The sequence below is a fragment of the Mercurialis annua genome, linkage group LG1-X (assembly GCF_937616625.2).
Source record: "Mercurialis annua linkage group LG1-X, ddMerAnnu1.2, whole genome shotgun sequence".
NCBI classification, from domain to species: domain Eukaryota; kingdom Viridiplantae; phylum Streptophyta; class Magnoliopsida; order Malpighiales; family Euphorbiaceae; genus Mercurialis; species Mercurialis annua.
The window spans coordinates 14,056,887-14,084,397 of NC_065570.1; the positions used below are offsets into that span (position 1 = coordinate 14,056,887).

A 27,511-nucleotide genomic window follows, 5' to 3' on the forward strand; every position below is an offset into this window, starting at 1 on the left:
TTTCTATTTTATTAGGAGTTTGTAGCTCATTAGGAGTGATTTTCTTTCAGAGTCTTAGTCCTAGTCAAATTAGGAGTCTTAGTTATGAGGAGCTATAAATAGCTCAGAACTTTATTATTTTTGTATCAATAAATCAATCAATCAAAAACCAAGCCCAGTGCTTTTTATCCCGCAATCTCCGGATTGTTTTAATTTAGGAGTAGTTTTCGGTATTAATCTCGCCTGAGTTCTTAACTCCCAGATTATTACTTCTTAGATCACGTGGTTAAGTGTCTTTAACCAAACAAGCCCTGTGAATATCTGCATAGGTTCGTTAAAGTATCAAACCTCAAACCGATCCCGATTATAAATTCAAAGATTCGAGTCCGGAATATTTCCAGGCGAACAATAACCTAATTATTGCATAAAAAAATATTTTAAAAATTAAATGAGACAACAGTTTATACTGGTTCAACAATATTTTACATTCACTCTTTTAAAATATTCGCACCTTAAATATTTCATTATCAGTTTCTATTTCGAATTAGATTTAAAAGCCTTGAACTATAGCACTAAGAATAACCATGTTTAACCTGGTTTTCCTAAGATTCAAATATTATTCGACTAATAAGCTTCTAGATATTCACAAAACTTTTCGCAAACATTTTTTTCTTTTAGTGTACAGAAAAACCTCATTAATACATATAAGCTAATAAGTACTATAATTTTAAGAAACATTAATGAATGAAGTTAATAAAACATATTAAAGGATCAAATAATATATAAAACCTTCTCTCACTAAAAGTTGATTTTCTTCACAATTTAAATTTTATAGATCGTGACCGGCATTAAGATATGAGAGTGGTAGCTTTAAAATTTGTAATTAACTTAGCGGATAAATATACAAACATAAATATCACAAATAACCTATATAAAACCAACACTCGGGGCAACCGAGATTTCAATCTTAATCTAGCATTTTAACAACAACATAAAATAATGCTCGGCTCAGCTCCAATATTCCAACATCATGGCACATACATACATACATACATACATACATATGTATAATGTATGTATATATATATATATATATACATACATTATACATATGTATGTATGTATGTATGTATGTATGTATGTATGTATCTAAAACCAAAGTAATATCATGCCAACAACAATATAATAATACTCGGACCAATCCGACAAAGAACAAGTCTATATAATAAAGACACCAATACTAATATTACTGTGGTTTAAAAGTTTAAAAAATTGACCATCTTTATTAAATAGAAATAGATCTCCGAAGAATCAATGAAATGGAAGTCACTGAAAGCGCTCAAAACATAAACCTGAAAAATAGAAAAACAACGGGGCCAAATCTATTGAGATGAGTTCATACTACTATTTACATTTATTAAGTAGAAATTTTTTAAAAGCATTTAAACACATTTTATCATTACGGATAAGTATTGGAACCCTAAACCACAAATATATCTAATATCCAATGTCGTGTCGAGATAACCGATCCCCGACCGTCTCTCAACATATAATCGTGTGAGTCCCAAGAGACGAATCTACCACCGGCTCCCTCAATAAAGGTGAGACGTATCTCCAACCATACCTCAATACTAAAAAATCATTACCGGTGCGCATACAGTTTTGATGATACCCGTCGAGTAGCCCGCTGCAATCCAAATCCATAATGTTTTTAAAACAATTTGAAAGCTGCGTATACATAATATATAACAAAATATACAATTTACTTAATAAAGCGGTAATAGTAAATATAAACTCAAAACTTGTGTATCCCTAAACACTTGGCAAACAATTAAACCTAATTCGACTCTAATGCACGAGAAGTCGACGTGTCTAAGAACAAATCATAAATCAATATTAAAATTATTCCCTAAATCTAGAAAGTACTAGACACCACGTAGGACTAGTATAAACATCAAACAAGGCAAAGCATATACCAAATATAGAGTAATCATACATACCCAGTCAAGTGCCAAAGACATATAACTGTCAAATCAAATTGAATTCTTACTTTGAAAATATAATTTGCAAAACCATTTCAAATGACTTAGTTAAAATCAACAGACCAAGTTAAAACCAAAGTGGTAAGTTAGTCGAGTTATCACAACTGCTTATAAATTGACTGATCCAAATTTAACCGAAACAAAACATTCAACCAAAGTAAAACCACAAGTTTAAAGTCCGAAAACTTTTGATAAACCATAATATCCATTTGGAAAATAAGGGAACTCAAAATCAACCCGACAACCCAAGTTTAACAATATGCCTACAAGGTGTTCGATAAATTTCCCAAAGCACGAACACACACAAATTGGCCAAAAAATAAAACCAAACATCCCCAAGCATATATTTTATCCATATATAATATTATCCATGCCAAACCAACACAATCGAAATCAATGCTTGCCATTCAACAATTTCGGACTAAAGCCGCAAATACACACTTAGCCAATTTTTGGATTAAACATGCAAAACCCAAACCAAACTCAGAAGATCATAATGTATACATGTTATAATATATTACATGAATTCATATCAGATCCTAAACCATATTAAAAGATCATAAATGGGTTTTGTCACAATTTGACATAAAAAATCGCTAGTTTTGCATTTTAACAAACCTAAACAAATCCCAACTTTTAGCATTGATTCTAAATATGAAACATCAAATCAAAACAATATACATCAGTATCATATATGAACATAATATATCCAAACGTTTCAGATTTAAACACATGCCAAGATTATCATTTGAATCGATTATGATAAAACCCTAGAATTAGATTAAACATACATAACAATATCAAATCAAGTAATATCAAATTATAATCAACGATATCATTAACATATGAAAAACAAATCAGTAACCAACCCATTATTAAAACTTCTTATGGATCTAACAATCATAGATCGCAAATATCGTATTTCTACGCAACAAACGAATAGAACAAATCGATTACATGCATAAACGTTATCGAATCTATTTACATTGGATTAAACACATATAAAATATCACCATAATCATACCAATTAGTAAAAACAATATGGCATAGTAATAATATGGATTCAACAAGCGGAAACCCTAGATCTAGCATTTTAATAAAATCTTGCATAACAACGGATCAACAAATTAAAAAAGAGTCAAACCATCATCCAAAAATAATATATGAATAGGTAAATGATGTATTGAACCAAGGTAAATAGGTTTGAACATAAATGAAATGGTTCGCCAAGCCACTAACGAAGAACATGAATGCATAATTTAGTTAGATCTCACGAAAGGAATAATAAATCACGTTCTTACTGTTAGGAATCACACCCGAGCTTGAGAGAATGAAAAAAATATTTATTTTCAGTGTATAAAGTCGTTTTAGGGTTACGAAATTAAATGGAGGCGGAGTACATTGAGTTAGGGGTCTATTTAATAGACTGGATCACACAGCGGTGCGTCGCGCGCGCGTCGCACCACACATTGGCACGACGTACCACCAAGACTTCTCCTCGGAATCGTCGTGCTTTCCCCCCGGACTCTGCTCCACTTGATTCTAAGGCCTAAGGTTGGTCCCCTAGGCCTGAGGCACACAAAAAAAAGCCAAAATGACACATTGAAGGTCACACGGATCAAACCACGATTCTAAGAAAAATCATTAAGAAAACAAGTCACTCGAGACTTAAGAACCAAAAAAACAAACACAACAACATCAGAAAGTTCATCAAAACTAGTCGGAAAAGTACGGGGTATTACATTTTCTCTTGAAATCTTGCTTGAAAAAAATAGTGAAAAAGATGTACTATTTATAGGGAAATACCAAAAATAGCCTAAAAGATATTTTCCAAAAAAATTTAAATTTTCATTTGAGAAACATATCTGCTCCTCATCTAAAGAGCTCTTGCTCCTTTTTTTGGAGCAACTGCTCCTCCTCGGAAGATGAGAGCAGCTCCTCCATTTTCCAAAAAAAAAAATTGCCGATTTTTTTTGATATTTTTAATTAGTTTGATTGATTTAATCCGGTTTCAAAGTGTTTAATTCGGTTTCAATTGGTCTAATTGAGTTTTGATTTGTAATAAATATTTTAATTTTAAATATTATTTAATTATTGATATTTAAATGAAGAAGATGATGAAATGTGCTAAATAAATTTATAAGTATAAAATTTAAAGTTCTTTAAAAATTTAAGAATTTATTTGACTTTTAATCTAGTGTTTGCCATGGTAGCACATGTGTGGCACACCACATCAACGCCACATGCAAAATCGTGTCTTTTGAGGGTTGCATATAATTAATTGAAACGAAATTCTGTGTTTTAGGACGAATTGCATAAAATCAAAAAAATTGAACTTTTATAAAACTTTCATGAAAAATTTAACCTTTTTGAGGCATTTGGCCTAATTCGTTATACATTTTGAACTTTTTCTTATTATAATCAATGAAACAACCCAAAAATTTCAGTTAAATTTTAATATAAATCAAACTGAAGTAAAGAAATGAACCAAACGACTTACTCAATTCTATCTAAAAAATTATGTAACCTTATAAATTTTATTCGAATTTGAACTGAGTACACAATCCAACCACCATAATGACATGCATTATAATCTGCAAGGTGCTTCATGGATGAAAAGACCAGGAACTAGTTTCATTTTAAAGAGACTGTTGTCTAACACTACTCCAAAGTTTGTCAGTCCAATTCAAAGTTAGATTTTGAACTTCTGCTTTACAAATCATCCATCTATTTCCGATCTTAGATTGTGTCTAAATGTGTGCATGGATCTCTATGACAAAAACTACATCTTCTGAAGGTGTTAACTGATTGTATCATAATGCTAATTCCGTGAGGTGCTCAAACTTTGTAATTTGCACAGCGTAAACTTTCGACATCAATCTCTTGGACCTGCAGAGGAAGGCATATATGTTATATCCCGTCCCGTACATTCACTGATCACATAAGAAAAGCAAAACCAAATGTTTTACAGAAAGATAGAACAAGTGTGATATGCTAACTAAAAGAATCACTATTAAAGTATAGCACACTCGCTCAATTAACTAAAACAACAGGCTGCGTAGACGGACGGGGTTTGAACCCACAACCTCAGGTGCACTTGAAGAGGCCTAGTCATTAGGCTAGGCCTTCCTTGGCGAAAAGGAAATTCCGTTTCTTCTTAACTAAAGAAGTTGAGCTATGAAGCTAAACCACTGAATATGTAGAAATAAGATTGAGACCTGCCATTTGAACTTGTTCAAGTGTCAGACTCAGACTTAGACGTGCTCTCAATGTTTTGGAAATATTGTGCCTATGTTGAATAAGAACTTCTCGAGTCTCACTTTCCATTTTTGAAAACGATTTTGAAACTCTGAACGTTATATTTATATAAACCATTATTGTAAAAAATATGGCTTCGCCATTTTCTATTTTGGCATTTCTCGTTTCAGGTTTTGTGTTGCGGTGCTATAAGGACATGTGCAGGTGACCAGAACATCTTTAAGTACCTCAAGTTAAGCATGCATTAGCAACTTCTTCAGATCAAGGATAAGTAGAAGACATTTCAGCACTCATAAGGAGCAAACATAAGATCTAAAGTTAGAGGATAAAATTCAACTGTTTGGGGTAAGAGTAAAGAAAAGAAGTTACGAACCTATTCTAGTATCTAGTTTCATACTGAGCTTTCTTCCTTACTAATGATGTTGATGTGGGGAACAAGACAATCAAATAAATTCTACATTCTAACAGTGTTCCAACCTTCTAATCAACTGACCAACCACCTGGCTTATTTTTCGATCCTGAAAGAACAAATTGAATTTAAGCTATCAGATAATTGATTCTTATACCTTGATCACTTCCATTGTGGACTCTGATGCACCAACCACTGATAAAGTATTGACCTGAAAAGCTTAAAAGGGCATTTGGTTTTTCTTTGAGGAAAATCGACATAAGGTCTCTGCTTATGGCACAGCTCGATCACATAAAGCATGGGATAGCCAAGATGAATTAATCAGAGAACTGGGTTGTGGAAGACAAGGAAGGCCTAATGGGGATGAAATCCAAAAGAAATTGCAGGTTTTTGTTTTTCCTGCCATGTCTCTATTAAAAGTGAATGGTTTAATCCTTATCAACAAACAAAATGTACTTTAATCTCAATGGCGGCTTTTGATTGATGTTAGACATACAGTTCACAAACATCCTAGTTTTACTGCGTGCCTACATACCAGAGAATATAAAGATTCAGCTGAAGCGGGAGCGGGAGCTATATATCGTTTTATATCATATACCAAGCAAAGTTATAGGCATTGCATTGTCTTGGTCACATTGTAAAGGAATAGATTGCAAGTCTACTTGTCTACTGATGAATCTAACATCAAAAATTATTAGTAAGCTGGATTGATGCTTACATGCCCATGATCGTGTTCACCTGACAGTTAAAAGAAAAACATGCCACGTTTTATAAGCTCTAGGATGCTGGCATCTAAATTTGCAGAAAGTTTTGGGCACTATCACCTAAAACGTAATGCTTACCTACTAGAAGGATGAAAGTGCAACTTTGCTAACAACGAGGAAACGGAGTATCCACAAAATGCTAGTAGCAGACTCAACGACTTTAGCTAGCAGCAAAATTCTTATACTTGTGACAAAATATTGGAATTGCAGACATTAATTAAGATGCAAGCAGCATTGTTATTGTACCTTTGCGCGGGTGGAAGAATTGGCTACAAAATGTTTCTAAATCTTTAGAAAATGACTTGGCATGAACGGAAAACGTCCTCTGCATGTCCAACAAAGCTTTTTGATTAGAACTTGAAAATCTTCTGCTGGTTTCTCTTGGAAAGAAAGACATGCCAGGAGAAACATCATTCAACCCATTCCCCGTAACATCTTTTCCGTTGAGAAGAGGACTGGATCGGAAAAATGGTAATGCCTGATTCGATGTTGCCACAATAGCTGGACAAAAGAACACATTAATCACACTAATAAGATCTGAACCTGTAAAAATGTAAAACACCAATCTACGCAGAAACTTAAATGCATTTGAAACAAACAAAAAACAAACTTATATACCGAAAACGTCAAATAGGATGCAACAAATTATTATCTTCAACTAACACTAGTCACAGCCAATAAAACCAAAGATTTACTCCAACTGATAATAACAAGAAATAAGACATGAAGGTACCACTATAAGGAAGTTGAAAGATGTAATTAGCAGGAAGACCAATGCCAAAACCAGCAAAAGTTATGCCGACACTAAATCCAACACCGCAGCCAGCACCAACGTAACCAATGACCTCAGGACCGAAGCCAGGGCCCCATCCGACGCCACAGCCAAAGCCTAGTCCCATGCCCCAAAAGGCTCCTAGAGTAGGATGTACAGGATTCCATCTCTCGTACCTCCTGAATAACCCTTTTATGATCATTTCAACCTAACATTCAAAACAAAAAACACAACATAAAGACCAGCGAACCGTAACTCAAACAGTATAAGCGCTAGACACAGCATTCTGCTAATTATAAAAAACTAAACACAACATATAAAATCAGCCCTTTTAAAAATTAAAATTTTCTGATAAATATACATCAATTGCAATTAAAATTACCTTTTCTTATTACTATATAGAGGAAAATAAAAAGAAGCTGAATTGGGCATTTTTTTCCCAAACAATTTACAGGCATTAAGTAGAGTGAACAAAATGTAAATTTTACCATAGTGTTAGTGTGAATTGATGAATGAAAATAAGAATGGAGGATGATTAAATACCAGTAGTTAATTTTGGAAATGGAAAACAACAAAAATTAGCATCCATCCATTTTTCCATGTGATAATTATCCTTTGCCGGGTGAAGTTGTGAGAGAGCGAAAGAGAAAGATAACAAGAGTGGACTGCTAAAAACCGCCCGAATTTAACTACATACCGCCCTAAATATTAAATTTCTATCCTTTATCTAAAAAAACTAAAATTCAAACTCTCTCAACTCTATTCAAACCTGAAGAACAACAATCACTATATCAAGCTCAAATGTCGGATTCTAACTGGAAAAGTGGACAATAACAACCGGTTAGTAATCGTTTTTAATTTTTACAAATTTTTTAATGATTTTGTGGATTTTTTGAATTTTTTGAATTTTTTTTGTTGCGGACGCAATCCGAACAACTCTGGATCGCGTCCGCAGCAGCGGCGGACGTCCGCCGGAGAAGTGCGGCAGTATGTAGTTAATATACATTTAAATTTAAAAGAAATGTAACATGTGGATATGTAGCATGTGTACAATTTAAAAGAAATGACAATTAATTTAATATATTTATTTTTGACAAAATAACTAAATATGGCAATTAGAGTAAGAAAATTAATATACATTTAAATTTAAATTAGATATAAATTATCTCTTTAAACAAGACACATCTAATTTTTTTATTCTACTACAAAATATCTCCTCAAAAAATAGTCAGAAGAACAAAAAATATTTTTTTTAAAATGCAAAAAACATAAATAAAATGAGAGGTGTTTTAAAAATTAATGCAAAATCTGCAAATACGTTTGATAGTTTATTACTTAAAATAAATAAATAATTCAAATTAATATATTCAAAGAAATTAAAAGAAAAAATTACTTTCTAGTAATGCAATTAATAAACACATAATAAACACTATTCAAGATAATTTATTTAAACAATTATCATATTTGTAAATTAAATTAATCATCTTACTAATAATTAATAAATAATGCTTAAATTGAGTTATCATGCTTATCAATAGGTAAATTAATACAATAATGACGTGCTCATATTTTTGTGGTAATTTCTCAAAATACATGTTTAGACATTTTATTTATAACTTTACATTGTGAGTTTTGACTTTTCTTTTCTGACTTTTATTATTTACGAAAAATACTTTTTTTGTAATTTCATAAAATACCTTTTTCGGTTTTCAATTTTTGTTTTCGGTTTTTTTGGTTCGGTCGACCGAACCGACCGACAGTTTTTTATATAGTGTAAAATTAGTGTATATATAGTGTATACATAGTGTTAATTTTTTATTTTTTATAGATTTTTTTTCTGGAATTTTTTATTTTATTTTTTATAGTGTAACAGCAGTGTATATATAGTGTTTTTATGGTGTTTATATAGTGTATAAGTAATGTATAAGTAGTGTATTTATGGCATTTTTTAGTGTGTTTTGTGGTTTATACCATAAAACGCTGCAAATACACCATAAACACTGCAAATACACCATAAATACTGTAAATGCACCATAAATATACTAACGGCAGAAATACACTATAAATACACCAAAAATACACTAAAACGTAAAGATATTATAAAATTACTATAAATGCATCATAAATCAATTTATTTTTTACAAAATCAGTAGCAATAAACAAATTTATGAATAAGAGAAGAAAAAATAAATAATTATATGAATAATAGAACAACTTTATAAATAAAAAATTATAGATTTACAATAATTTTATTTACAAAATATTTAAATAATTACAAAAAACCTAAAAAATTACACAAATCTAAAAACGAGTTGAGAAATCTATAGCGCGAACGGAAGAGATGAACGGACTAGCGCGAACGGAAAAGACGAACGGAAAAACGATTGAAAACGACGAGAAATCCATCGGAAGTAGACGAACGGAAGCGCGACCGGAAAGACGAACGGAAAAGACGAACGGAAAAATAATCGGAGGAGATAAACTGAAAATCAAATGAAAAAAAAAGAAGAAAAAAGAGAGAATTTTGAGAAAAAAGAGAGAGAAAAAAGAGAAAAAAAGATGGATATGTAAAAGTTTAATCTAAAATAAGATAAGCTTTTTTTATATAGTGGGTATTTTGGTAAATAAATTGACGAATTAGATAGTCTTGGATAAGAGAAAAAGATGGGTTAAAATGATATAAATACTTTGGCAAGAACATGTATTTGGAAAATAATTCCCATATTTTTTTGTTTATTAATGAAAAATTTAGGTGAACTTAATAAATAAAGATAATGATTTTAAAAGAATATATTAAAAGAATAATGTAATTTAGAGTTGGTCACTTTGTTGTCCACCCTTTTTAGAATTTTATCTGTTTAAAAAGTGAAAATGTTAATATTATAAAGGGTTAATTACATATAAAATTATGACCTTTGCGTCAAATTTCAAAAATAACATAATTTTTGAAACGTGTCAATTATAGACACCACCTTTCATTTTTTTTCAAAAATAACATCGGTAATTTTTAGTAGCATTTTTGCTGACGTGGCATGACACGTGGCAGGCCCATCGGCTGTCCAAGTCAGCAAAATTTCACCAAAAAATATGCTCATGACGAAATTGAAAAAAAAAATAAAAAGTGGTGTCTATAATTGACATGTTTTAAAGGTAATGTTATTTTTGAAACTTAGTGCAAAAGTCATGATTTTATATGTAATTAACCCTATTGTAAATAAGACAAATTAATATAGCAGAGATATGAGAAACAAACATAAAAATGACTGCTTATTTTTTGAAAAAAGAGTATTTATTATGTACAGCGTATAAAATAAATAAAAACTTCACTAAAAAGAATATATATGTAAAGGGACTTATTAGGTGTATATTTAAAATAAGAAAATAATAAAAAATACTATTTCAATGTGAAAAAAATATTATAAATACCTTTGAATTTTTGTCTAACTTTTTTTATACTCTTCATATTAAAATATTATGAATTTTACACTCACATAACTAACTCAGTCTCTCTCTCTCTCCCTCCCTCCCTCCCCTATTTTTTCTATCATTCTTTTTTCTCCATTTTTATTCTCTCCTTCTTCATTATTTCTCCGCCATCATCTTGCCATCGCCTCCGCCATCATTTCTGCCATCGCTCCGTCGTCGTATTACCGTCGTTCCACTATTATTTGAGATTTAAATTATCGATTCTATAACTTTTATGGTTTATTTTAACTTGCATACTTAAAAAATATCGATCTTACAATTTTTCAGTTTTCAGATCTAAAAATTTGTAGAAAAAAACGAATTTCATATGAAAAAATAATTTTCTACAAAAAAAAAAACAATTTCTGCGGTTTATCATATCATTAACACTACATTATCATGTCGTAATCATAACACTGCAGAAAATAAAATAAAAATATATGGAAAATAATATTTGATTATCATATTGTTATCATAATATTATCTTGACGTACTTTATCATAACAATATATTATCATAACATTATCATGACGTACTTTATGATAACAGTATATTATCATAACCTTATCATGACCTACTTTATCATAATAGTATATTATCATAACATCATCATAACATACTTTATCATAATAGTATATTATCATAACATCATCATAACATACTTTATCATAACTATATCATAATATTTTATTATACCTTACCATATTATCAGACGGTATCATATTATTATCATCAAATTTATCATATTATTATCATAGCGTTATTTATCTTTTATCATAACTATATCATACTATTATCATAACTATATCATAATATTATCATGACGTACTTTATCATAACTATATCGTAACTTTTTATCATAAACTTATCATATTATTATCAGAATATTATCACAATATAATTTATCATAGCAGTATTAAAAAATATTATCATAACATTATCATGACGTACTTTATCAAAACTATATCATAATTACCATACTATTATCATAACTTTATCATATTATTATCATAACCGTATAATTTTATGATATTGATATGATAACGTTAATGATACAGATATGCTGACGTTAATGATACCGAAATGATAATCAAGCACTTTTCTTGATAAACAATCGTTTTTGCTGCAGTGTTATGATAATGATATGATAACGATATGATAATCAAACGCTGGTTTCTGCAGAAAACCGTTTTTCTGCAAAAAATTGTTTTTTCATCATAAAATTATTTTTAATGCAGATTTTCAGATCTTAAACTAAAAAAATTCAAGAACAATTTTTTTAGATCTGAGAGTTAAATTAAATCGTAATTATCAACACGAGTTAAGAAAAAAATCGCTAAAATATGAAAGAACGGCGAATCGACGGCGGAGTGAAGGCGAAGCAACGGCAGGATAATAACAGATCGTTGAAGGAACAGCGGCGGCGTGAAAGAAAAATGAAGAAGAAGAAGAAGAAAGAAATGAAGAAGAAGAAGAAGAAGAAGAAGAAGAAGAAGAAAAAGAGAGAAAAAGAGAGAAAAAAAAAAGATACACGTGTTAGAGTAAAATTAAAATACTTACAGTAAACAATAATTAAAAATAAGCATTCTTATAATAAAAAAGGACTTTAGAGTAAAAATATTAAAAAGATGAGGTATTTTTTCTATCTTTTCTTTGTTGAGGTATAATTTACTATTATTTTAGAAAATAGATTATTTTCCCTAATTTTCTCTGTAAAAAGCCATTTAGATTTAAAAAAAAAAAAGACCCATGGTCAGTAAATTTTTAATTAATAAAACATGTCTAAATTTATATCTATTTTTCTTTAAACAATTTAACCAGTGGTTGAACCGTGAACCAATAGTCACACCGGATCTATTAACGGTTCGGGTTTTAAAATATTGGTCGGAAGTCACAATTGATTATCCAATAAAAAGAGAAAGTTCTTCTTTCCTTTATAGGCAGCTACCAATCATAATCAAACAACTATTTGTAATAAGTAATACAAATAAAAATGGTGGATTATCTAAACTTATCAGGAGAAAATATTTCTAAAATTTTGCCTACTAATTTCGGTTTATCAAAGAATAAAATTAGTTGACAGGTAAAAGATCGTTGTTTTCTAGAAAGGAAAAAGAATAAGTGATATACTTGAGGTTTTGACTTTCTAGAGGTCAATTTTTACCAAATTACTATTAATTAATTAATAGCCTATTCATAGCCAATCCCTTTATTTGGTATTTCTACGACAAATTATTTTATTATATATTGAGATGTTGAATGTGAAATTTTACATATATGACTAGTATAGTTGTAAATCATTTTTCAAGTTAAATATTTGAAAATCATCTTAAATACTTACATATATAGGCAACCCAAGTATGGAGGCAAATGAAGGCAATGTAATATTGAAAATTAGTGCAGAAGTTATTGCTAAGGCAAATCCAAAAATGGGAAAACCCCCAACAAGATTACAAAAAAAAGCTCCATCATCCCTAGAGCTCAATAATTCTTCTTCTTCTTCTTCTTTCGATCCGATTCCTCTTTTATCACCACTTATTTTATCTCCATTACGACACTCAAATGAGACCGACGACTTCAAGTTCCCTATAGCATGGATGAATGATAAAAATATTGAAACTCCGGTTCTCGGAGGATGGAAACGTCCGGCTGCGGTTAGTGGATATATAGAGCCATCATCTTTATTCTCATTTTTTCAGTCCAAATGTGTTCTTGTTGGTAATAATGTAAATTGAGTTTTTTTTGTTTACCTAATTTTCCATGGAACTATACTTTTTATTGAGGGTTAGAGTTAAAGAGGTATACACTTTTATCTTATGTTTCAATTTGATAGAAATTTTAATTCATATTGTAATGGTATTAATATTTTCATTTTTATTTCAAGTCAAAAAAAATATATTTTTATATCAAAATAAATTATCATGGCAGTCGATAAAATATGCTGCTATGTAAGGTATTATATTTTTAAATTTTCCGGGTTAACCGGTTTAGTGGTCGTCCAGTTTTCACGGTTTTATCCGGTTTAAAGCGGTTGAACCGCATTTCCGGGCTTAGAGGACAATTAGACCGAACTGGTCTCCGATTCCCGGTCAAACTGGTTGAACCGGCTTGTCCGGTCCGAGTTTTAAAACACTACTTTTATTGAGAGAATAATGCAACCAAGAATTTAGATGTAATTCATGAAAAAACAAAGAATTTAGATGTAAGTAAAAATTTGACTAAATAGAATTGAAACACATTTGATATTTATAAAGAAATTATAAAAGAATGCAACGGTAATAAACAGCAACATTACCGTTGCACTCAATGAATGTTCTTCCATTTCATATATTTAAAATTTATTAAAAAAAGTGACAACCAATCCCACTATTGAACAGTTGGTAGACCAACCGCTAAATTGGTATTGAGCACTCTACAATGAGAAATCCTCACCAACCGATTACTGAGCTTTGATCATCTCCCATTGTTGATGTTCTTAGTCTAAGGGCTTAAGTGTCCCTCTTTAGAGACATTAAGGACGTTTTTGGACATTTTGAGAGATTAAGAGCATATATAGACCTTGCTATAAACATTAGGGACATATTTGCATCTTTTCCCTTTGACAAATTAAGCTCAATTATTTAAAACTGTTATGTTTCTTGAGATTTTTAATTAATATCATGCTTTGGCCAACTTTTCTGTTCACAATAGTAATTAATCATTTAATAAATGTTATACGATATTTAAGAACTTTGATGCTTCCAGTTCTGTTTTCATTTAATCCCCTTCTACTTTTTAACTCATTCTTGAAACTTAATAGAAAAAAGTTCCGTCGCTGCATGGTGTTTAAAATTGATGAAAGGCGAAATCTATCTTTAGATCTCTGTATTTTTATTTTTATTTTTTATTTATTTAATTCTTTAAAAAAATTATTTATTTCATCCTTCTGCAATCAAATTTCGTAATGGTTTGTCCTTAATTTGACTAAATAAACAAACACTGTAAATAATAAATTTACATAGAATAGGGACAAATATAGAAGTATAAGAACTAACTAAAAATAAAATAAAACAGAAACAAACTAAATAAAAGATAATAAATATAAAAACCTGAAAATAGATTCTGCCAATAGTATACCGAAAATGCAATGGAGCCTAGAAAATTAACATTGGATGAGAAAAAAATGCCTATGAAATGCTTCATGAAAGTCCTATGAGATTAATTTTATGGTGGAGTTGATTCCATTTGAAAGAAAAATGCTTGTGCAAATAATTGAGTTTCATGTTTTTGATATTCAATATCAAATTGAAGGAGCCAAACTGATATTTTACTCTTAAAATAATATTAAAAGTAGTTCGTGTTTTTCACGCATTAGCAAACAAGAATAGAGGGGTGAGAATATTTGAAAATGCAAAGGTGTAAGTTTTTTTGACCATATTTATTGAGAAAGACATTTTTAATATTCTGCGCTAAATTAAGGCAGTAAATTGGTCCTTTATCCAAAAAGATCTAAAAAGCTACTTTGCTTGTTGATTTACTTGGAATATAGGATAAACATTATGGTCATTTCTCAGCATTTTTTCTATAATTTTTTTTTTAAAACCTCATAAATATATACAGATACTGTTGAAAAAGTTCATCAACGTTACTTATTTACATGTTACAATTATGTCTAGTTTCAGTTTGCCAGGCGCTCTGATCCTTTGAACATCAAAGGCTCGGCAGCAGCCATAGCTTCTCTCTTCACTGTAATGGCTACCATTAAATTTTATTTAAAGAAAAAAAACCAAACAATTCCACCACAAACAGGAGCTCAAAAATTCCAAAATTTAAAAAACAAAAGCATTTATTCATTATCCAAAAGGCAAAAACACCTTGTTTAATTATTAAGAAAAGCCGATACCAATAAAACAGTAGCCCATGTAAATATGCTAAAATAAAAACACACTTTGAATAGAACACACCACACCAACAAAACGACCTTCAAACGCATTATACTACCGACACCTCCACTCAAAACATTTATACCAACACTATGTCAGCATATGCTTAAACAGCACCTTAAAGTCATCCTGCAACTTTCCTTGTACAAGTTCTGCCAGGCTGGAATTGATGATTTGGTCTGAGAAACATGGCCCCAGATTCAGCAGGCCACTGCACACCGGCTTTCATAGGGAGCGGCCTCGCCTGCAACCCACTCTGCCTTTGAGAACCAATCGTCATGCTCGAGAACTTATCAGCTGCATCAGACACCCCACGCCCAGATCTACCCTTGTTTATGATATTAGTGGCAGCTGAGTAGCAATAACTTCCATGTTAGTTTTCAAACTTACATTGGTAGATTATCATCAGAAGTAAAATATAAAATAGAAACGTAAAAAGAAATAGAAAGGTTTAAGAAAAACTGATAAAAATATACAGTCACGTCTAACAGAATAAACTTACGCGGGCTCTTCCTTCCGGGTGGTCGATATTTCTGTTGTTTGGTAGCACTCTTATATGATTTATCATTCTTGCTTGCATCCTTCATTAAAAAAAAACAAATAATGAAAAATCAATTATACATTAAAATGAAAATAGCATACCACTTCCAGTTTCTATCCTCGTACAAGAAAAACGACAAATGAAGTTCAATACCCATAGCAGGAACATTACCTGATTGACCATGTCCAGTTTACGCTGCACACCTACAGCAACAAACATAACATCAAAATTAACACTATCCATTGCAAACAACCTTGCATATCAAATTTAACTTTTAATATGCATGCACTTGTACAAATACAAAATGAACCATCTGAAAATATCATAGCGTTGTGATTGCATCATTTGCTAAATAGAACTACAAATGCATCAAAGTACATCATTTTGCCTTACACAATACAATTTAATAAACACAACTCAAACTGACTACATTCAGAAGTAATTGAATAACAGCTGCATTAAACAAACCTGAGGTCAAGGGAGCATTTAACTTTGTAGAAGTAAAGCTGCAAGTCACTTTTGAATTAGTCAATGACCCCGAAGGCCTCCTAGCATATTGCTGCTCCAAGGTCCCCTTTACTCCAGCTGTGAGCATTAAACAAATCAGCTATTATAATTCTGAATGTAAATGAACATGCTAGAAAAGCAGAACTCATTTTCTCTTCTAAAGATCAAAAGAAGGTATAACAAACCAGATGGAGGGGTTCTAGAAACAGGTACTCTGGAACGAAGAGTTGGTGGAATATAGAAGCAACTCTGCCACGTTATACGTATATGCTGAAGATCAGGTCACTAATAATGATAATATGCAGTAATTTATTACACATACAATTCCATTTGCTACCTGGAAGAAAGGATGCTGAAGCGCCTCGCCAGCATTAGGCCTCTTGCATGGATCCCAAGAACAAAGCAACTATATGTCCAAAAGAAAAGCAATGATTCAGAAAAGAAAAGGGAAGAGAACTAATAATATAGTGTCCTCTACCATCAAAAAAAGAACAATAAATGTAATATAACATCCAGCTGTTAAATTCCAGCGGCAAATTTCCAAACACAAAAACAATAACATGACAAATAATCCCTATCGTACTGGCACATTGAACAAATCAACTCATCACAAAGATCATCGTAGAATCAATAAATGACATGGAACAGGTTTCAACCTCATTTGGAAAGAAAATTATATATTGCAATTATAGCACGTGATGCTTTCAGGAAACGAGAGAATTGTGAGGGCCACAGGTCAAGAACCAAGAGGCAGGGGTGTAGAATTCTGCACTGCAGTCCATTAAGAGGGAGTAATAGAACTCATGCCAGCTCAACTAATACTTAATCCCAAATTAATTGGGTTGCCAATATGGATTTATTTTCTTCCATTTCACACAATTTTGAGCCACTTTCAGAAAAGACAAGATGTTCAAGGCATATTGAATTAATCTCCTCTTCTACCTCTCCCCCTATATCTACAATATAATCTAGTCCACTTTTCCAACTGGAGCATCCCTAGGAAACAAAGAACCTGCCAAGAAGCCGTTTCACTTATACAAACTATCTGATCTAAGGCAACATGGACTTCTCACTTATAGAAACTTTATTGTCATTTGGCATGTAAAGGATCTTCCTAACGTATAATTTAATATTCAAGTTCCAGATTATTATTGAAGTTTTTGGAAGAATAAAAGAAAAAGGAAAAAACAGTTGTAGATTAAAAAGTGGGAAAATCTAAGTGTGTGCTTTGTCTTGTTGTGCCTAAAATCGCCACCTCTTAGCGCTAAAGATGCTTAAGCATGTTCTTTTTAAACCACAGGCCCATCTGTTAACTATATATAGACAATAACAGATAACCATGGAGCTGAAACTAACCTTGATAAGGTTCAAAGCATCCTCACTTGCTGAAGGTATGATAGCAGAAAGATGGACACCGCCAAACTGATTGAAAAAAAAAACAAAAGTCCATCCTCAAGTTAAGCATAACAGACAGCAAATTACATGTATAATTACCGTCTCTGATTATACCTAAAAAGAGCTAGAAGCCAAAAGAAGTATGCAATAACAATCATACATGAATAATACCTACTTTTACAGTTTTACTAACAAAAATAAGAAACAGGCACTCTCCTAAATAAAGGAATTCTTCAGCACATGGCACGGAAATAAAAAAATGATACTGAGAAAATGGTGGAAAAAAATACACACCTGTGGAAATTGATATTTAATAGCCTTTGCAAGATTAAGTCCATCCGCCCATGATTCCTCTGTCGGACTCCCTATTATGTTGCATATTTTGTAGATCTCATCTACTTCACTGCAGGCAATAAATAAATAATTATTCAAACACCAGCACCCTCTTTTAGTAAATAGTTGTCACTATAATTATTAGCAAAGCAAGTATAAACCAGGATTCAGATCTGTACCTTGCACCAGGAAAAAGAGGACGAAGAGAAATTAACTCTGCCATAATAGCACCCATTGCCCACATATCTGTATGTAGAAATATGCACAAGGAGTTATTCATCAGCTTATATGTAAACTTGTTTCAATTATAAAGTTAGAGTTACTCATGTCAGATATTCAATACTGACCAACTTTAGAACTATATAGGTATGATTGAAGAAGCACCTCGGGGGCCCTATACCTGGCATTTCAATAAGAACAGGGAGGTAAGTACTGAGTCATACCTAAAAGTCACACAGATCCCACAGAAAGAATGAACAACATACCATCGCGTCGAAACATACTCCGTGTATGGTGGTTGAGAGTTGATTTCTCGAGCAAGACCAAAATCAGCAATTTTGATTACATCTTTTGAAACTAACAAGTTCTCTGCAAAAAAGAAGTATATAATCATAGTTATTGCATCGAGAATTGCAATCCTCATTTTATGGATAGAAACTCAATTTCTAATATTAATAAGAATAACAGACATTAAAGTAAAAAAATATCAACAATACTAAAATATTAAATTACACCAAACATCCTATCAAGTTCATCGAAAGAGGACATTTTATATCACATAATCCTTGGTGTGTGGTGGGTCATAGCATTTTGCCTATAACCTAAACTATATGCTAATGGGTTCTTAAAACAAATAGTAATCTCAATCATTGAGCGGAAGGAATTAAAGTCCAAACTAGCTTTAGTTTGGCTTTTCAAGATTTCTCTTCTCAAAAAAACTACTTAAAGTCTGCTGAAGGTTACTAAAGTGATGCGGACTGATATGTTCCTTATTTTGTTTTGAAAATTAAATGACTTCTACCACCCAATTTCATGATTTTATAGAGTAAGCCAACAATCGATATTGATTCTTCCAATTAGCCACTTGTTCCGGCATCCACTGTCAAATCTTTCAATTCTTCCATGACACCATATTGATGCCAAATTTCCAAAGTGAACGGAATCGAATAAATCATACAATTCTAACAACTATTACCTCAAGCATCTCCGATGGTGTTCTCTATGATAAAGAGCAGCTATTGAAACAAAAGAAACAAATCTGCTAAACTGATTGAACATAGAAGACTAAAAAGGGGCCAAAACAACAAAAAGAGACGGAACTCCACAATTAAATGGTTTCAAAAGTAGAAACCTCTCTGGTCACAAAAATAACCAAATGTATTCATTGCCCAACAAGTTTAATCAGGACAATAAAGTACCTGGCTTCAGGTCACGATGGAAATATCCTCGCTGGTGCATGTAAGCAAGACCTTGAAATACTTGAAAACACCAATTCCTGACTTCAGCTTCAGGGAATTTTTTTTCTTTGTCTTTAATAAGTTGATAGAGGTTGCATTCCTAAAACATAAGAATAGCATAAACTGTTGAGAAAATACAAAATCTAACATTTAAATACAGGAATTATAAATGAAGAAGGAAAAGTTACCATGTACTCGAAGACAAAATACAGTATGTCATTTTCTCGTATGACTTCCTTGAGTTTCACAATATTGGGATGATTCATTCTCCGTAATGACTGCCAAAGAGGGTAAAAAAATCTTACTATGACTTATACAATGGGGCTCTTGAACTAAGAGATATGTAGTTAATATTACCTTGACTTCTCTCAAATTCACACACTCTTCCCATGAGTAATACTTTTTCTTCATCTTTTTAATTGCAACCTGTTCATTTTTAATAAAGATTTCATTAAGAACAAAAAAAAACTGTTGGTTATTTGAAGCATTATTACCATTCAAACTGTAGCAACTACAAATAAAAGGCAACTTACAACTTCACCGGACTGCTTATGAATTCCTCGCCAGACGCTCCCAAACGTACCATCACCAACTTCCTTGATTAACTTATACCTACACGGGGTGTTACAAGAGGTTAGATGAATCAACAATAACTACAATGATCACAACACTACTAAGAAACAGATCCAACTAACCTCTCCATTCTTCTTCTCGTACACAAAGAAGCTTGCTCTTTATTCACGAAATGTAAAAGACCCAAAAATACTATATGACATCTATGGTAGGTGAACCCTAGTAAAATTATTAAAGAGTGCCTTCGTCCAGCTCTCTCCAGTTAATTTTCTGTGAAGGTAATTGAGAGAACAAAACCAGAGTGATTCTGAAAGATGGACTCCACAGGCTTATTCATTGCTAGACCCAACATTTCAAAATAGTATGAAAACATGGAAGGCAGGAAAGAACATGGTCTGAAAAACATATTTGACGACTAACAAGGATGTGGGAACCAACCATACTGGTTGTTATAGATGACAGGAAGGATCCGTAAGCTTAAGACAGTCACCCAAGGGTTCAAAAACACAATTAAAACTACCTCATTTATGCTATATAGAGATTGTTTGGTGAACTGATATGTTGACACTCTAAACCAGAACCCATCAGCAGTAACAACAAAATGACAGCAAAGGACTGTAGCCTGCCGATATTGAAAGTAACAGCTTATCTATAATTAACTAACTAAGCAGCTTTCAATTGATTCCTCACAGACTTCAACCCTAAAAAAAAAAACACAAGATTAAAGGCAAGTCATACAGAAGTATAAATAAATTGAATGAGGGAAAACACTACTTCCTATGACATACCCCGGAAGACGTGTTCACAAAAACTTCACCGGGATGTTGTATCAGCGATGCACTATAAACAACATAAGTCGTTAAGAGAATCCTAGGGTGAATCTTGTTCATAAGGAAATGGGTAACTTGCTTACTTGAACAAGTGCACTAAGGATCCAACACCTATCTCAGAAAAGATTTGCATCACGCCTCCTGTTCTGATCATCAATGAGAAACGGACAACTAAGTGCAATTAACAAAGGACACCAAGAGAAAGTCTCCAAGGACGAGAAACCTCCAATCGAGCACTTCTTGGAATGAAAAAACTCGATACTGGACGCACTTTGACCAGAAGCAAACTCTCTCCATATCTTATAAGAGAAAACAAAGCTGTTCAGAACCAAGTCCGGCACAACCTACAAGTAAATTGCAAATAAAACTTGATAAATCTAACATTAAAAACATGAGTTAGGCAAGCAAAAACCAAAACGAAAAGTCGGATTCAAACACAGGTGACATTGTCAGCCAGAATAACAGCAACCAATATATCCAGATGCGAGATTTCGTTTCAGAGAATTAGATTGCATATTTAGCAACACAATCAAATTAGAAAAACCTCATAAATGACTAAAAAAAAAAAGAAAACAAATCAGATCTGATATCACAAATACAACCACATCATTCAAATTGTAATTATCAAAATAAGTTATCATTAACTCTAAACAAATAATTCAAAAAAAGGGGAAATCGTCAATTAAATATCTCTGATTTACGAGCTAAAACAGAAATTCTAATTCAGATTCATCGGATTATTCAGGAAAATCAAATCGATTACAAAATTAGATTAAAAGAGAAACGTAATTACCTGAAAGCCAACCGGCATATGAACCGTCGCGTATGACGGAAATACGATCCAGAGCTTCTCTAGTTAATTAATAATTATTATTTCGAATTATTGTTGATTCAGAACGAGAGAGAAGAACGAGACCTAATTTTTTTTTGAAAGCAAACAAAAAGCACCCACCGCCTCCTTTTCTTCAACTAATAAATAAATACCATCCTCTCGTGCTTACCAAGAAAATGCCTAATTTTATACCCCAATTTGGTGGTACAGAAATGTGTCATCACACCCCTCAACTCTTACATTTTACTTTATTTACCCAAAAAGATTTGTCTAATTTATTATACGTAGAACTGCTCATGGGTCGGGCTTGAGCGGATTTGGACGGGCTTGACTTTTTTAAAGACAATACCAAGCCCGCTCAAGCGCGGTTCGGGCTTTAAATATACTATCCAAACTCGGCCCTAATATATTGAGAAAATTACGCATTAATTAAGAATGCGGTAAAAAATAACCAAAATGCCCACACATTATAAACTTTTCAGCTCTGACAATTGATGTTTACATTAACTAGCTTAGGTGTCCAATTTATTTCTTATTCTACCAACTCATCCCCTGGCTGCCACGTGTATACACACCTAAAAGGAAATTGCATGTGACTAACGGTTATTTTCTTATTTCCTCTCTCTGATTTCCTTTCTTTTTAAAATTCTTCTTGCTTTCTTTTCTCACACGATCTTCTGTTTGTTTTCCATCTCCCCACTACTCCATTACTGCCGGTTAGTTTAAGCAGTTGATTCTCAGTCGTTTGTCTATAAATACCGATAATGGTTGCTACTAGATCTTCTCCGAAACCCATTTCAAAAGTTCCTGAAATTCTCACAAAAATGAAGCGGAAGTTGGTGAAAAAAGGAGAATTAGTTGCTGATGGTGGTGATTCTGGTTTACTACAGACTGAGGCTGTTGGTAATGTGAAAAAAAAGGATAAAATAGGTGAAAAGGAAACTGGCAAGAAAAGGCGTTTGAATGTCGATGTTGGTGCTGCAGATATGAAGAATAAAAAAGGAACAATAACTATTGAGGAACCTTCTCGTTTAGTTCAGGTAATTTTGTGTGGTATTTTGGATTTTAATTTTTTTTATCTGTTTATTGTTGATGTTTTAGGTTGTTAGGTTTTTTTTATTATTACTTTTGAGTCTATTATGTATAGTTAAGGTATCTGCAATCCAATCTATATGTTTTCAAAATAGATTTTGTTTAAATATTAGTCTTCATTATGTATTAGAAATGTGTTTATTTTGTATTCGTTTGTGCAATTGTAATTTGGTGTTATGTGTTATGGTTTTTTGGATTCTGATCTGTTGTTTTTGTGATGTTATATGTTTTATGTTTTTAATTGTGTTTAGGTATCTGCAATGTGTTTATTATGTATTTTTTAGGTATTTTCTTGTGTTCATAATGTATTTATTATGTATTTGCTTGCAGAACTGGGATTTTGTGTTAGCTGTTGAGGACCGTTATAGTTGTAGAGTTGTATTTATTATGTTTCTGCATGTTTTCTTCTTGTGACTAGCTTTTGGCATGTTTCTACATGTTTTCTTATTGTGACCAGCTTGTCCGCACTTTCCACAATTGGCATTCTTTGATTTTTCCGTAACACTCTTGTATCTTCTCTTTTTTGGTCTTCCGGTTCTTGTCATATGTTGTGGTGGAAAGACGATCATGTCCTTTACTTCTTGTGGTATCTTCCACTCATCTTCCTTTTCAATTGGAAATACAGTTTCACTGTATGTTGCTAGCATACTGGCTGTTGTATAGTATTTTGAACAATACTTATAAGGCTCTTGGTGCATTTCATTTAGAATTGCTAAAGCATGTTGGCAAGGTATTTCATCAATTTCAAACTTGTTGCATGTGCATGTTCTCTCTTTCATGTCAACTGTATGTTTCCTTCCATTATCCTTCACTGTGATCAGTTCATTTGTAGAGGGTTTTACCTGAAAAAGTGCATATTAGTAAAACTATAAAGATAGATATCTAAATTATACAACACAGATACATGGCTGATACATTAATAAGACTATAATGTAAATAAAATTTTTATGTATCAGTTCTGTATAATGTATGTATCTGATATGCTATATAAATGTATTTTTCAGACTGCAGATAAAAATGAAGGTGTTAATGAGATGATGGAATTCATACCTGTAGCTTTAGTGAATTTGTATAATTATATGAAAGTATTTTTTCATAAACTGGTGTCAGTGTTGTGCGTGTTTGCATAGCGATGTTTCTATGCGTATATGAATACTCTTGTTGGAGGTCATGTAGGTGCATAAGGAGAGTTGTAACAGGCAGCTCTCTTGCATGTAGTATTGCTGCATTTAATGACTCAGCCAAGTTAGACGTCATTGTTTTGAATCTGTTGGTGTAGGAATGATGTCTTGACCATCTTTTGTAACCGATACCTTGAAGATACGGCTTAATTCTTTCATCTAGCTTATCTAACTCTTTCATGTGATAATCAAATTCAGATTCTGTATATGCTCTCGCTGCTGCAAAGAATGGATCTTTAATTTTCTTTGCATTCCTCTTGAAATGAGTCTTGATGTTATTTAAAAGGTGAAACATACATATTCCATGTGTTGCTTCAGGATAAATTTTCTTGACTGCTGAATCAATGCTGATATGTCTGTCAGATACAATGCAGATACCTTCTCTTGTGCCAAAAGCTTCCCTGAGTTGGGTGATGAAATATTCCCATGATAAGTCATTTTCTGAATCGACTACACAAAAAGCAAGAGGGAATAGTTTTCCGGCTGCATCTTGTGATGTTGCAACAAGTAGTGTTCCACCAAACGCCGCTTTTAAAAACGTCCCATCAACAACAATTATAGGTTTACAGTGCTGCCAACCTATAATAGAAGCTTTTAATGCAGTAAAAGCATACAAAAATGAGTTGTTTTCTCTCACCTGAATGTCTACAGCAGACCCGGGATTCGTAGTAAGAAGTTTATAGAGAAAAGCAGGCAGCAATTTGTAAGAATCAGCCGGGTTTCCTCTTATCATTTCTAATGCTTTCTCTTTTGCTCTCCATGCTAGCATATAATTTATTTTGATTCCTTTTAAAGCTTCCATGTCATTCTTTATGTCTATTGGAGTATAGGTTGTTTTGACATTCAGATACCTCATTTTGATCGATTTAGCAATGTGTGATGAGGAAGCTTGCCTTTGAATACTGAATCTTGTATCTATTGCACATGTGTGGTTCATATTTTGTTTCCGAATGATGAATTGGCATGCTTCTCCATTAGTTGATGCTTTCAGATACCAATCACATTCACTATCGATACATTTAACCAAAATACTTCTTGGACATGATCTGAGAACCCTTTGATGATAGTGATGTTTGATAGCATGAAATTGCAAACATGTTTGTAAAACTGATTTGTCTTTGAAAGACTGACCTGTTTTGAATTCTATATCTTCTATTGGCACATTTATTGTTTGTTGAACCCTCTCCTCTGTTTCCTTTTCCTTTTCTATATTGTTGATTGTTTCAATGGTGTCTTTCAAAAGAAGTTTGCTATACTGTTCCTTTTCAAATAATGTATCAGGATTGTTTTCGGAATGTATCCGATACGTATCCCAATCTATCTCATTTGAATATAGATTCTTGTTGCAGGCTGAATATGAACCTGTTGAAATGCTACTTGTAGTTTGCTGCTGTAAATGTATCTGTGGTGTATCATCATGCACTATTATGCAAAGAGGATACATAGTGAAATCAGTTTGTTTTTTCTTGATTTCCAAGTAGAACTTGAAGCTTGAATCATCAATGATCTTTAGAGGTGGATACTCAGTTTTGACTTGATACCTTATCTCAATTTTTTGATATACTAAATTCAATCTCAGCTCTTCTGATATTAGATTCACAAGATTCAAATATGTTAAATCTTGTGGAATCATGACTCCAATAACTTCAAATTCTTCATATCTATTTGCCTCTACCCATTTTCCACTGTGTTGTATCATAACTAGAACAGATTCCATCTATATACAATTTTAAATCCAGATTTTATTAGTAACTATATTATTATTTTCAGATAATTATATGAAAAAAATAAAATTAGAGAAGCTTACCTCTTCCTGTAGACAATGTATCTGTGATGTTTCCTGTGTTCTTCAGATGAATCTTCAACAAGAGGAATTATAAGTATCAAAGATTTTTCTCAGATGCTTTTAACAAAGAATTTGAATACAGAATGTATTAATGATGTTTCTTGTGTTCTTCAGATGAATCTTCAACAATGAGAATGTGTCTGCGATGTTTCAGAGATGGTTTTACTATAGAATTTTGAATTCAGATGAAGGAAATCGTATAATAATGAATCTATAGAATCTGGTGATGATGTAGAAGAAGGAAACTTAAAATTTGCCTATTTTCTCTCTTTTAATTTACTGTGTTTTGTGTTGTAGGTGATTAGCTCACATAGCAAGCTGACGTGGAGCAAATTAATTGGTCTGCTCTTATAGAATGTCACGCGTTTTGTGTCACACGGAGGAAGGATTTTGTTTGTTACAAACTTGACACATGTCCTCTATTTACTGGTTTGGTTATAATATGTAAACTTTTGCCTTTTTTTGGTATCAATGTTATTTTTTAGATTGCTATGTATTTTGGTTATTTCCTATTTAAATAGTAATATTTTTGTGGTTTTCTCTAATATATTATTTTTACGGGTTCGGGCCGAGTTTAGGCGGGCTTACCTTGTTTTTTTTTACAATATTAAAAGTCTGAGTCCGCCTATTAAAAAATCGGGTTTTTCGGGCTCGAGCTCGGGCCGGACTTGGGACTAAAAATTGGTGTCCAAACCCGGCCCTAAGAGGACGGGTCTAGACGGGCGGGTCGGATACCGAAGCCCATGAACAGGTTTAATTACACGCCTCTACTTTCATTAAAATTTATTAACTTTTTTATCTATGGATAAAGAAAAATAAATACAAAAGTAGTAGTCTATATGAATTAAGACTGCACTATAAGGAAAGCTAATGTCATCGAATGTTTTGAATGCTGAACCCAGTCATACGCTTCCTTATTTAAAGAACGAGGAATGGATTGAAACGTTGTTGAATTGAAGGATTGTCGAAGACGCTAAATATCATCACAAATTTCCTGCCACAGTAAGTTATTACATTTACCTGAATTAATTGTTGCAAAATTTTGGAGGACGTCACCTTCAAAGTAAAAAAATTTCCAATAATTACATTTAGCCCAGTTCATTGCTTTTCTGAGGGCTAAAAGTTCTGGAATTTCTGGATCTCAAATATGACGAAAAACAGCTGAAAATTTGGATATAACTTGAAGCTGAGGATTTTTTTGCAGTAACTTTTATAGCTCTAAACTTTTTCCTTTTTAGCCAACCGCTGCATCATAAGATACTATAGTTTCATTCCCTCCAACTTAATATTGATAATTCAAATAATTTGAATTA

At 32.2% G+C, this 27,511-nt stretch overlaps 4 protein-coding genes across 8 annotated transcripts; 1 reads left to right on the forward strand and 3 right to left on the reverse strand.

The window, feature by feature from the left end:
* Nucleotides 1-4,532: 4,532 nt before the first annotated feature.
* Nucleotides 4,533-7,878, reverse strand: LOC126666134 (cadmium-induced protein AS8). Of its 5 annotated transcripts, none has more exons than XR_008790929.1 (5): nt 7,713-7,818; nt 7,186-7,432; nt 6,699-6,953; nt 5,653-5,797; nt 4,533-4,910 (listed from the first exon to the last, which is right to left on the reverse strand). XR_008790929.1 is itself a non-coding variant. In XM_056106163.1 (5 exons), the coding sequence occupies exons 2-5, from the start codon at nt 7,424-7,426 to the stop codon at nt 4,897-4,899; spliced, it is 564 nt and encodes a 187-aa protein (XP_055962138.1). In that variant the 5' UTR covers nt 7,427-7,432; nt 7,768-7,878; the 3' UTR covers nt 4,533-4,896. The 5 variants fall into 5 exon arrangements, 4 of the variants coding, with proteins under 4 accessions (XP_055962138.1, XP_055962136.1, XP_055962141.1 ...); XM_056106163.1 differs by lacking the exon at nt 5,653-5,797 and adding an exon at nt 5,846-5,899 and having other exon boundaries at nt 7,768-7,878; XM_056106161.1 differs by lacking the exon at nt 5,653-5,797 and adding an exon at nt 5,846-5,899.
* A 5,139-nt stretch (nt 7,879-13,017) lies between these two features.
* On the forward strand, nt 13,018-13,566 carry LOC126666348 (uncharacterized). The gene has a single exon (XM_050359375.2). It carries the CDS (start codon nt 13,050-13,052, stop codon nt 13,422-13,424), a length of 375 nt encoding a protein of 124 aa, XP_050215332.1. The 5' UTR covers nt 13,018-13,049; the 3' UTR covers nt 13,425-13,566.
* A 1,930-nt stretch (nt 13,567-15,496) lies between these two features.
* LOC126684728 (cyclin-dependent kinase F-4) lies at nt 15,497-22,233 on the reverse strand. Its single transcript, XM_050379509.2, has 19 exons — nt 22,041-22,233; nt 21,331-21,591; nt 21,206-21,257; nt 20,540-21,118; nt 20,378-20,456; nt 20,202-20,270; nt 20,033-20,122; nt 19,806-19,944; nt 18,873-18,975; nt 18,735-18,787; nt 18,567-18,633; nt 18,349-18,457; nt 18,016-18,081; nt 16,997-17,065; nt 16,845-16,908; nt 16,621-16,737; nt 16,324-16,355; nt 16,114-16,192; nt 15,497-15,962 (listed from the first exon to the last, which is right to left on the reverse strand). The coding sequence occupies exons 4-19, from the start codon at nt 20,545-20,547 to the stop codon at nt 15,736-15,738; spliced, it is 1,371 nt and encodes a 456-aa protein (XP_050235466.1). The 5' UTR covers nt 20,548-21,118; nt 21,206-21,257; nt 21,331-21,591; nt 22,041-22,233; the 3' UTR covers nt 15,497-15,735.
* Nucleotides 22,234-23,533: 1,300 nt separating this feature from the next.
* On the reverse strand, nt 23,534-26,714 carry LOC126665528 (uncharacterized). The gene is made up of 3 exons (XM_050358352.1): nt 26,160-26,714; nt 24,222-26,069; nt 23,534-24,013 (listed from the first exon to the last, which is right to left on the reverse strand). Exons 2-3 carry the CDS (start codon nt 26,067-26,069, stop codon nt 23,534-23,536), a joined length of 2,328 nt encoding a protein of 775 aa, XP_050214309.1. The 5' UTR covers nt 26,160-26,714.
* Nucleotides 26,715-27,511: the final 797 nt, after the last annotated feature.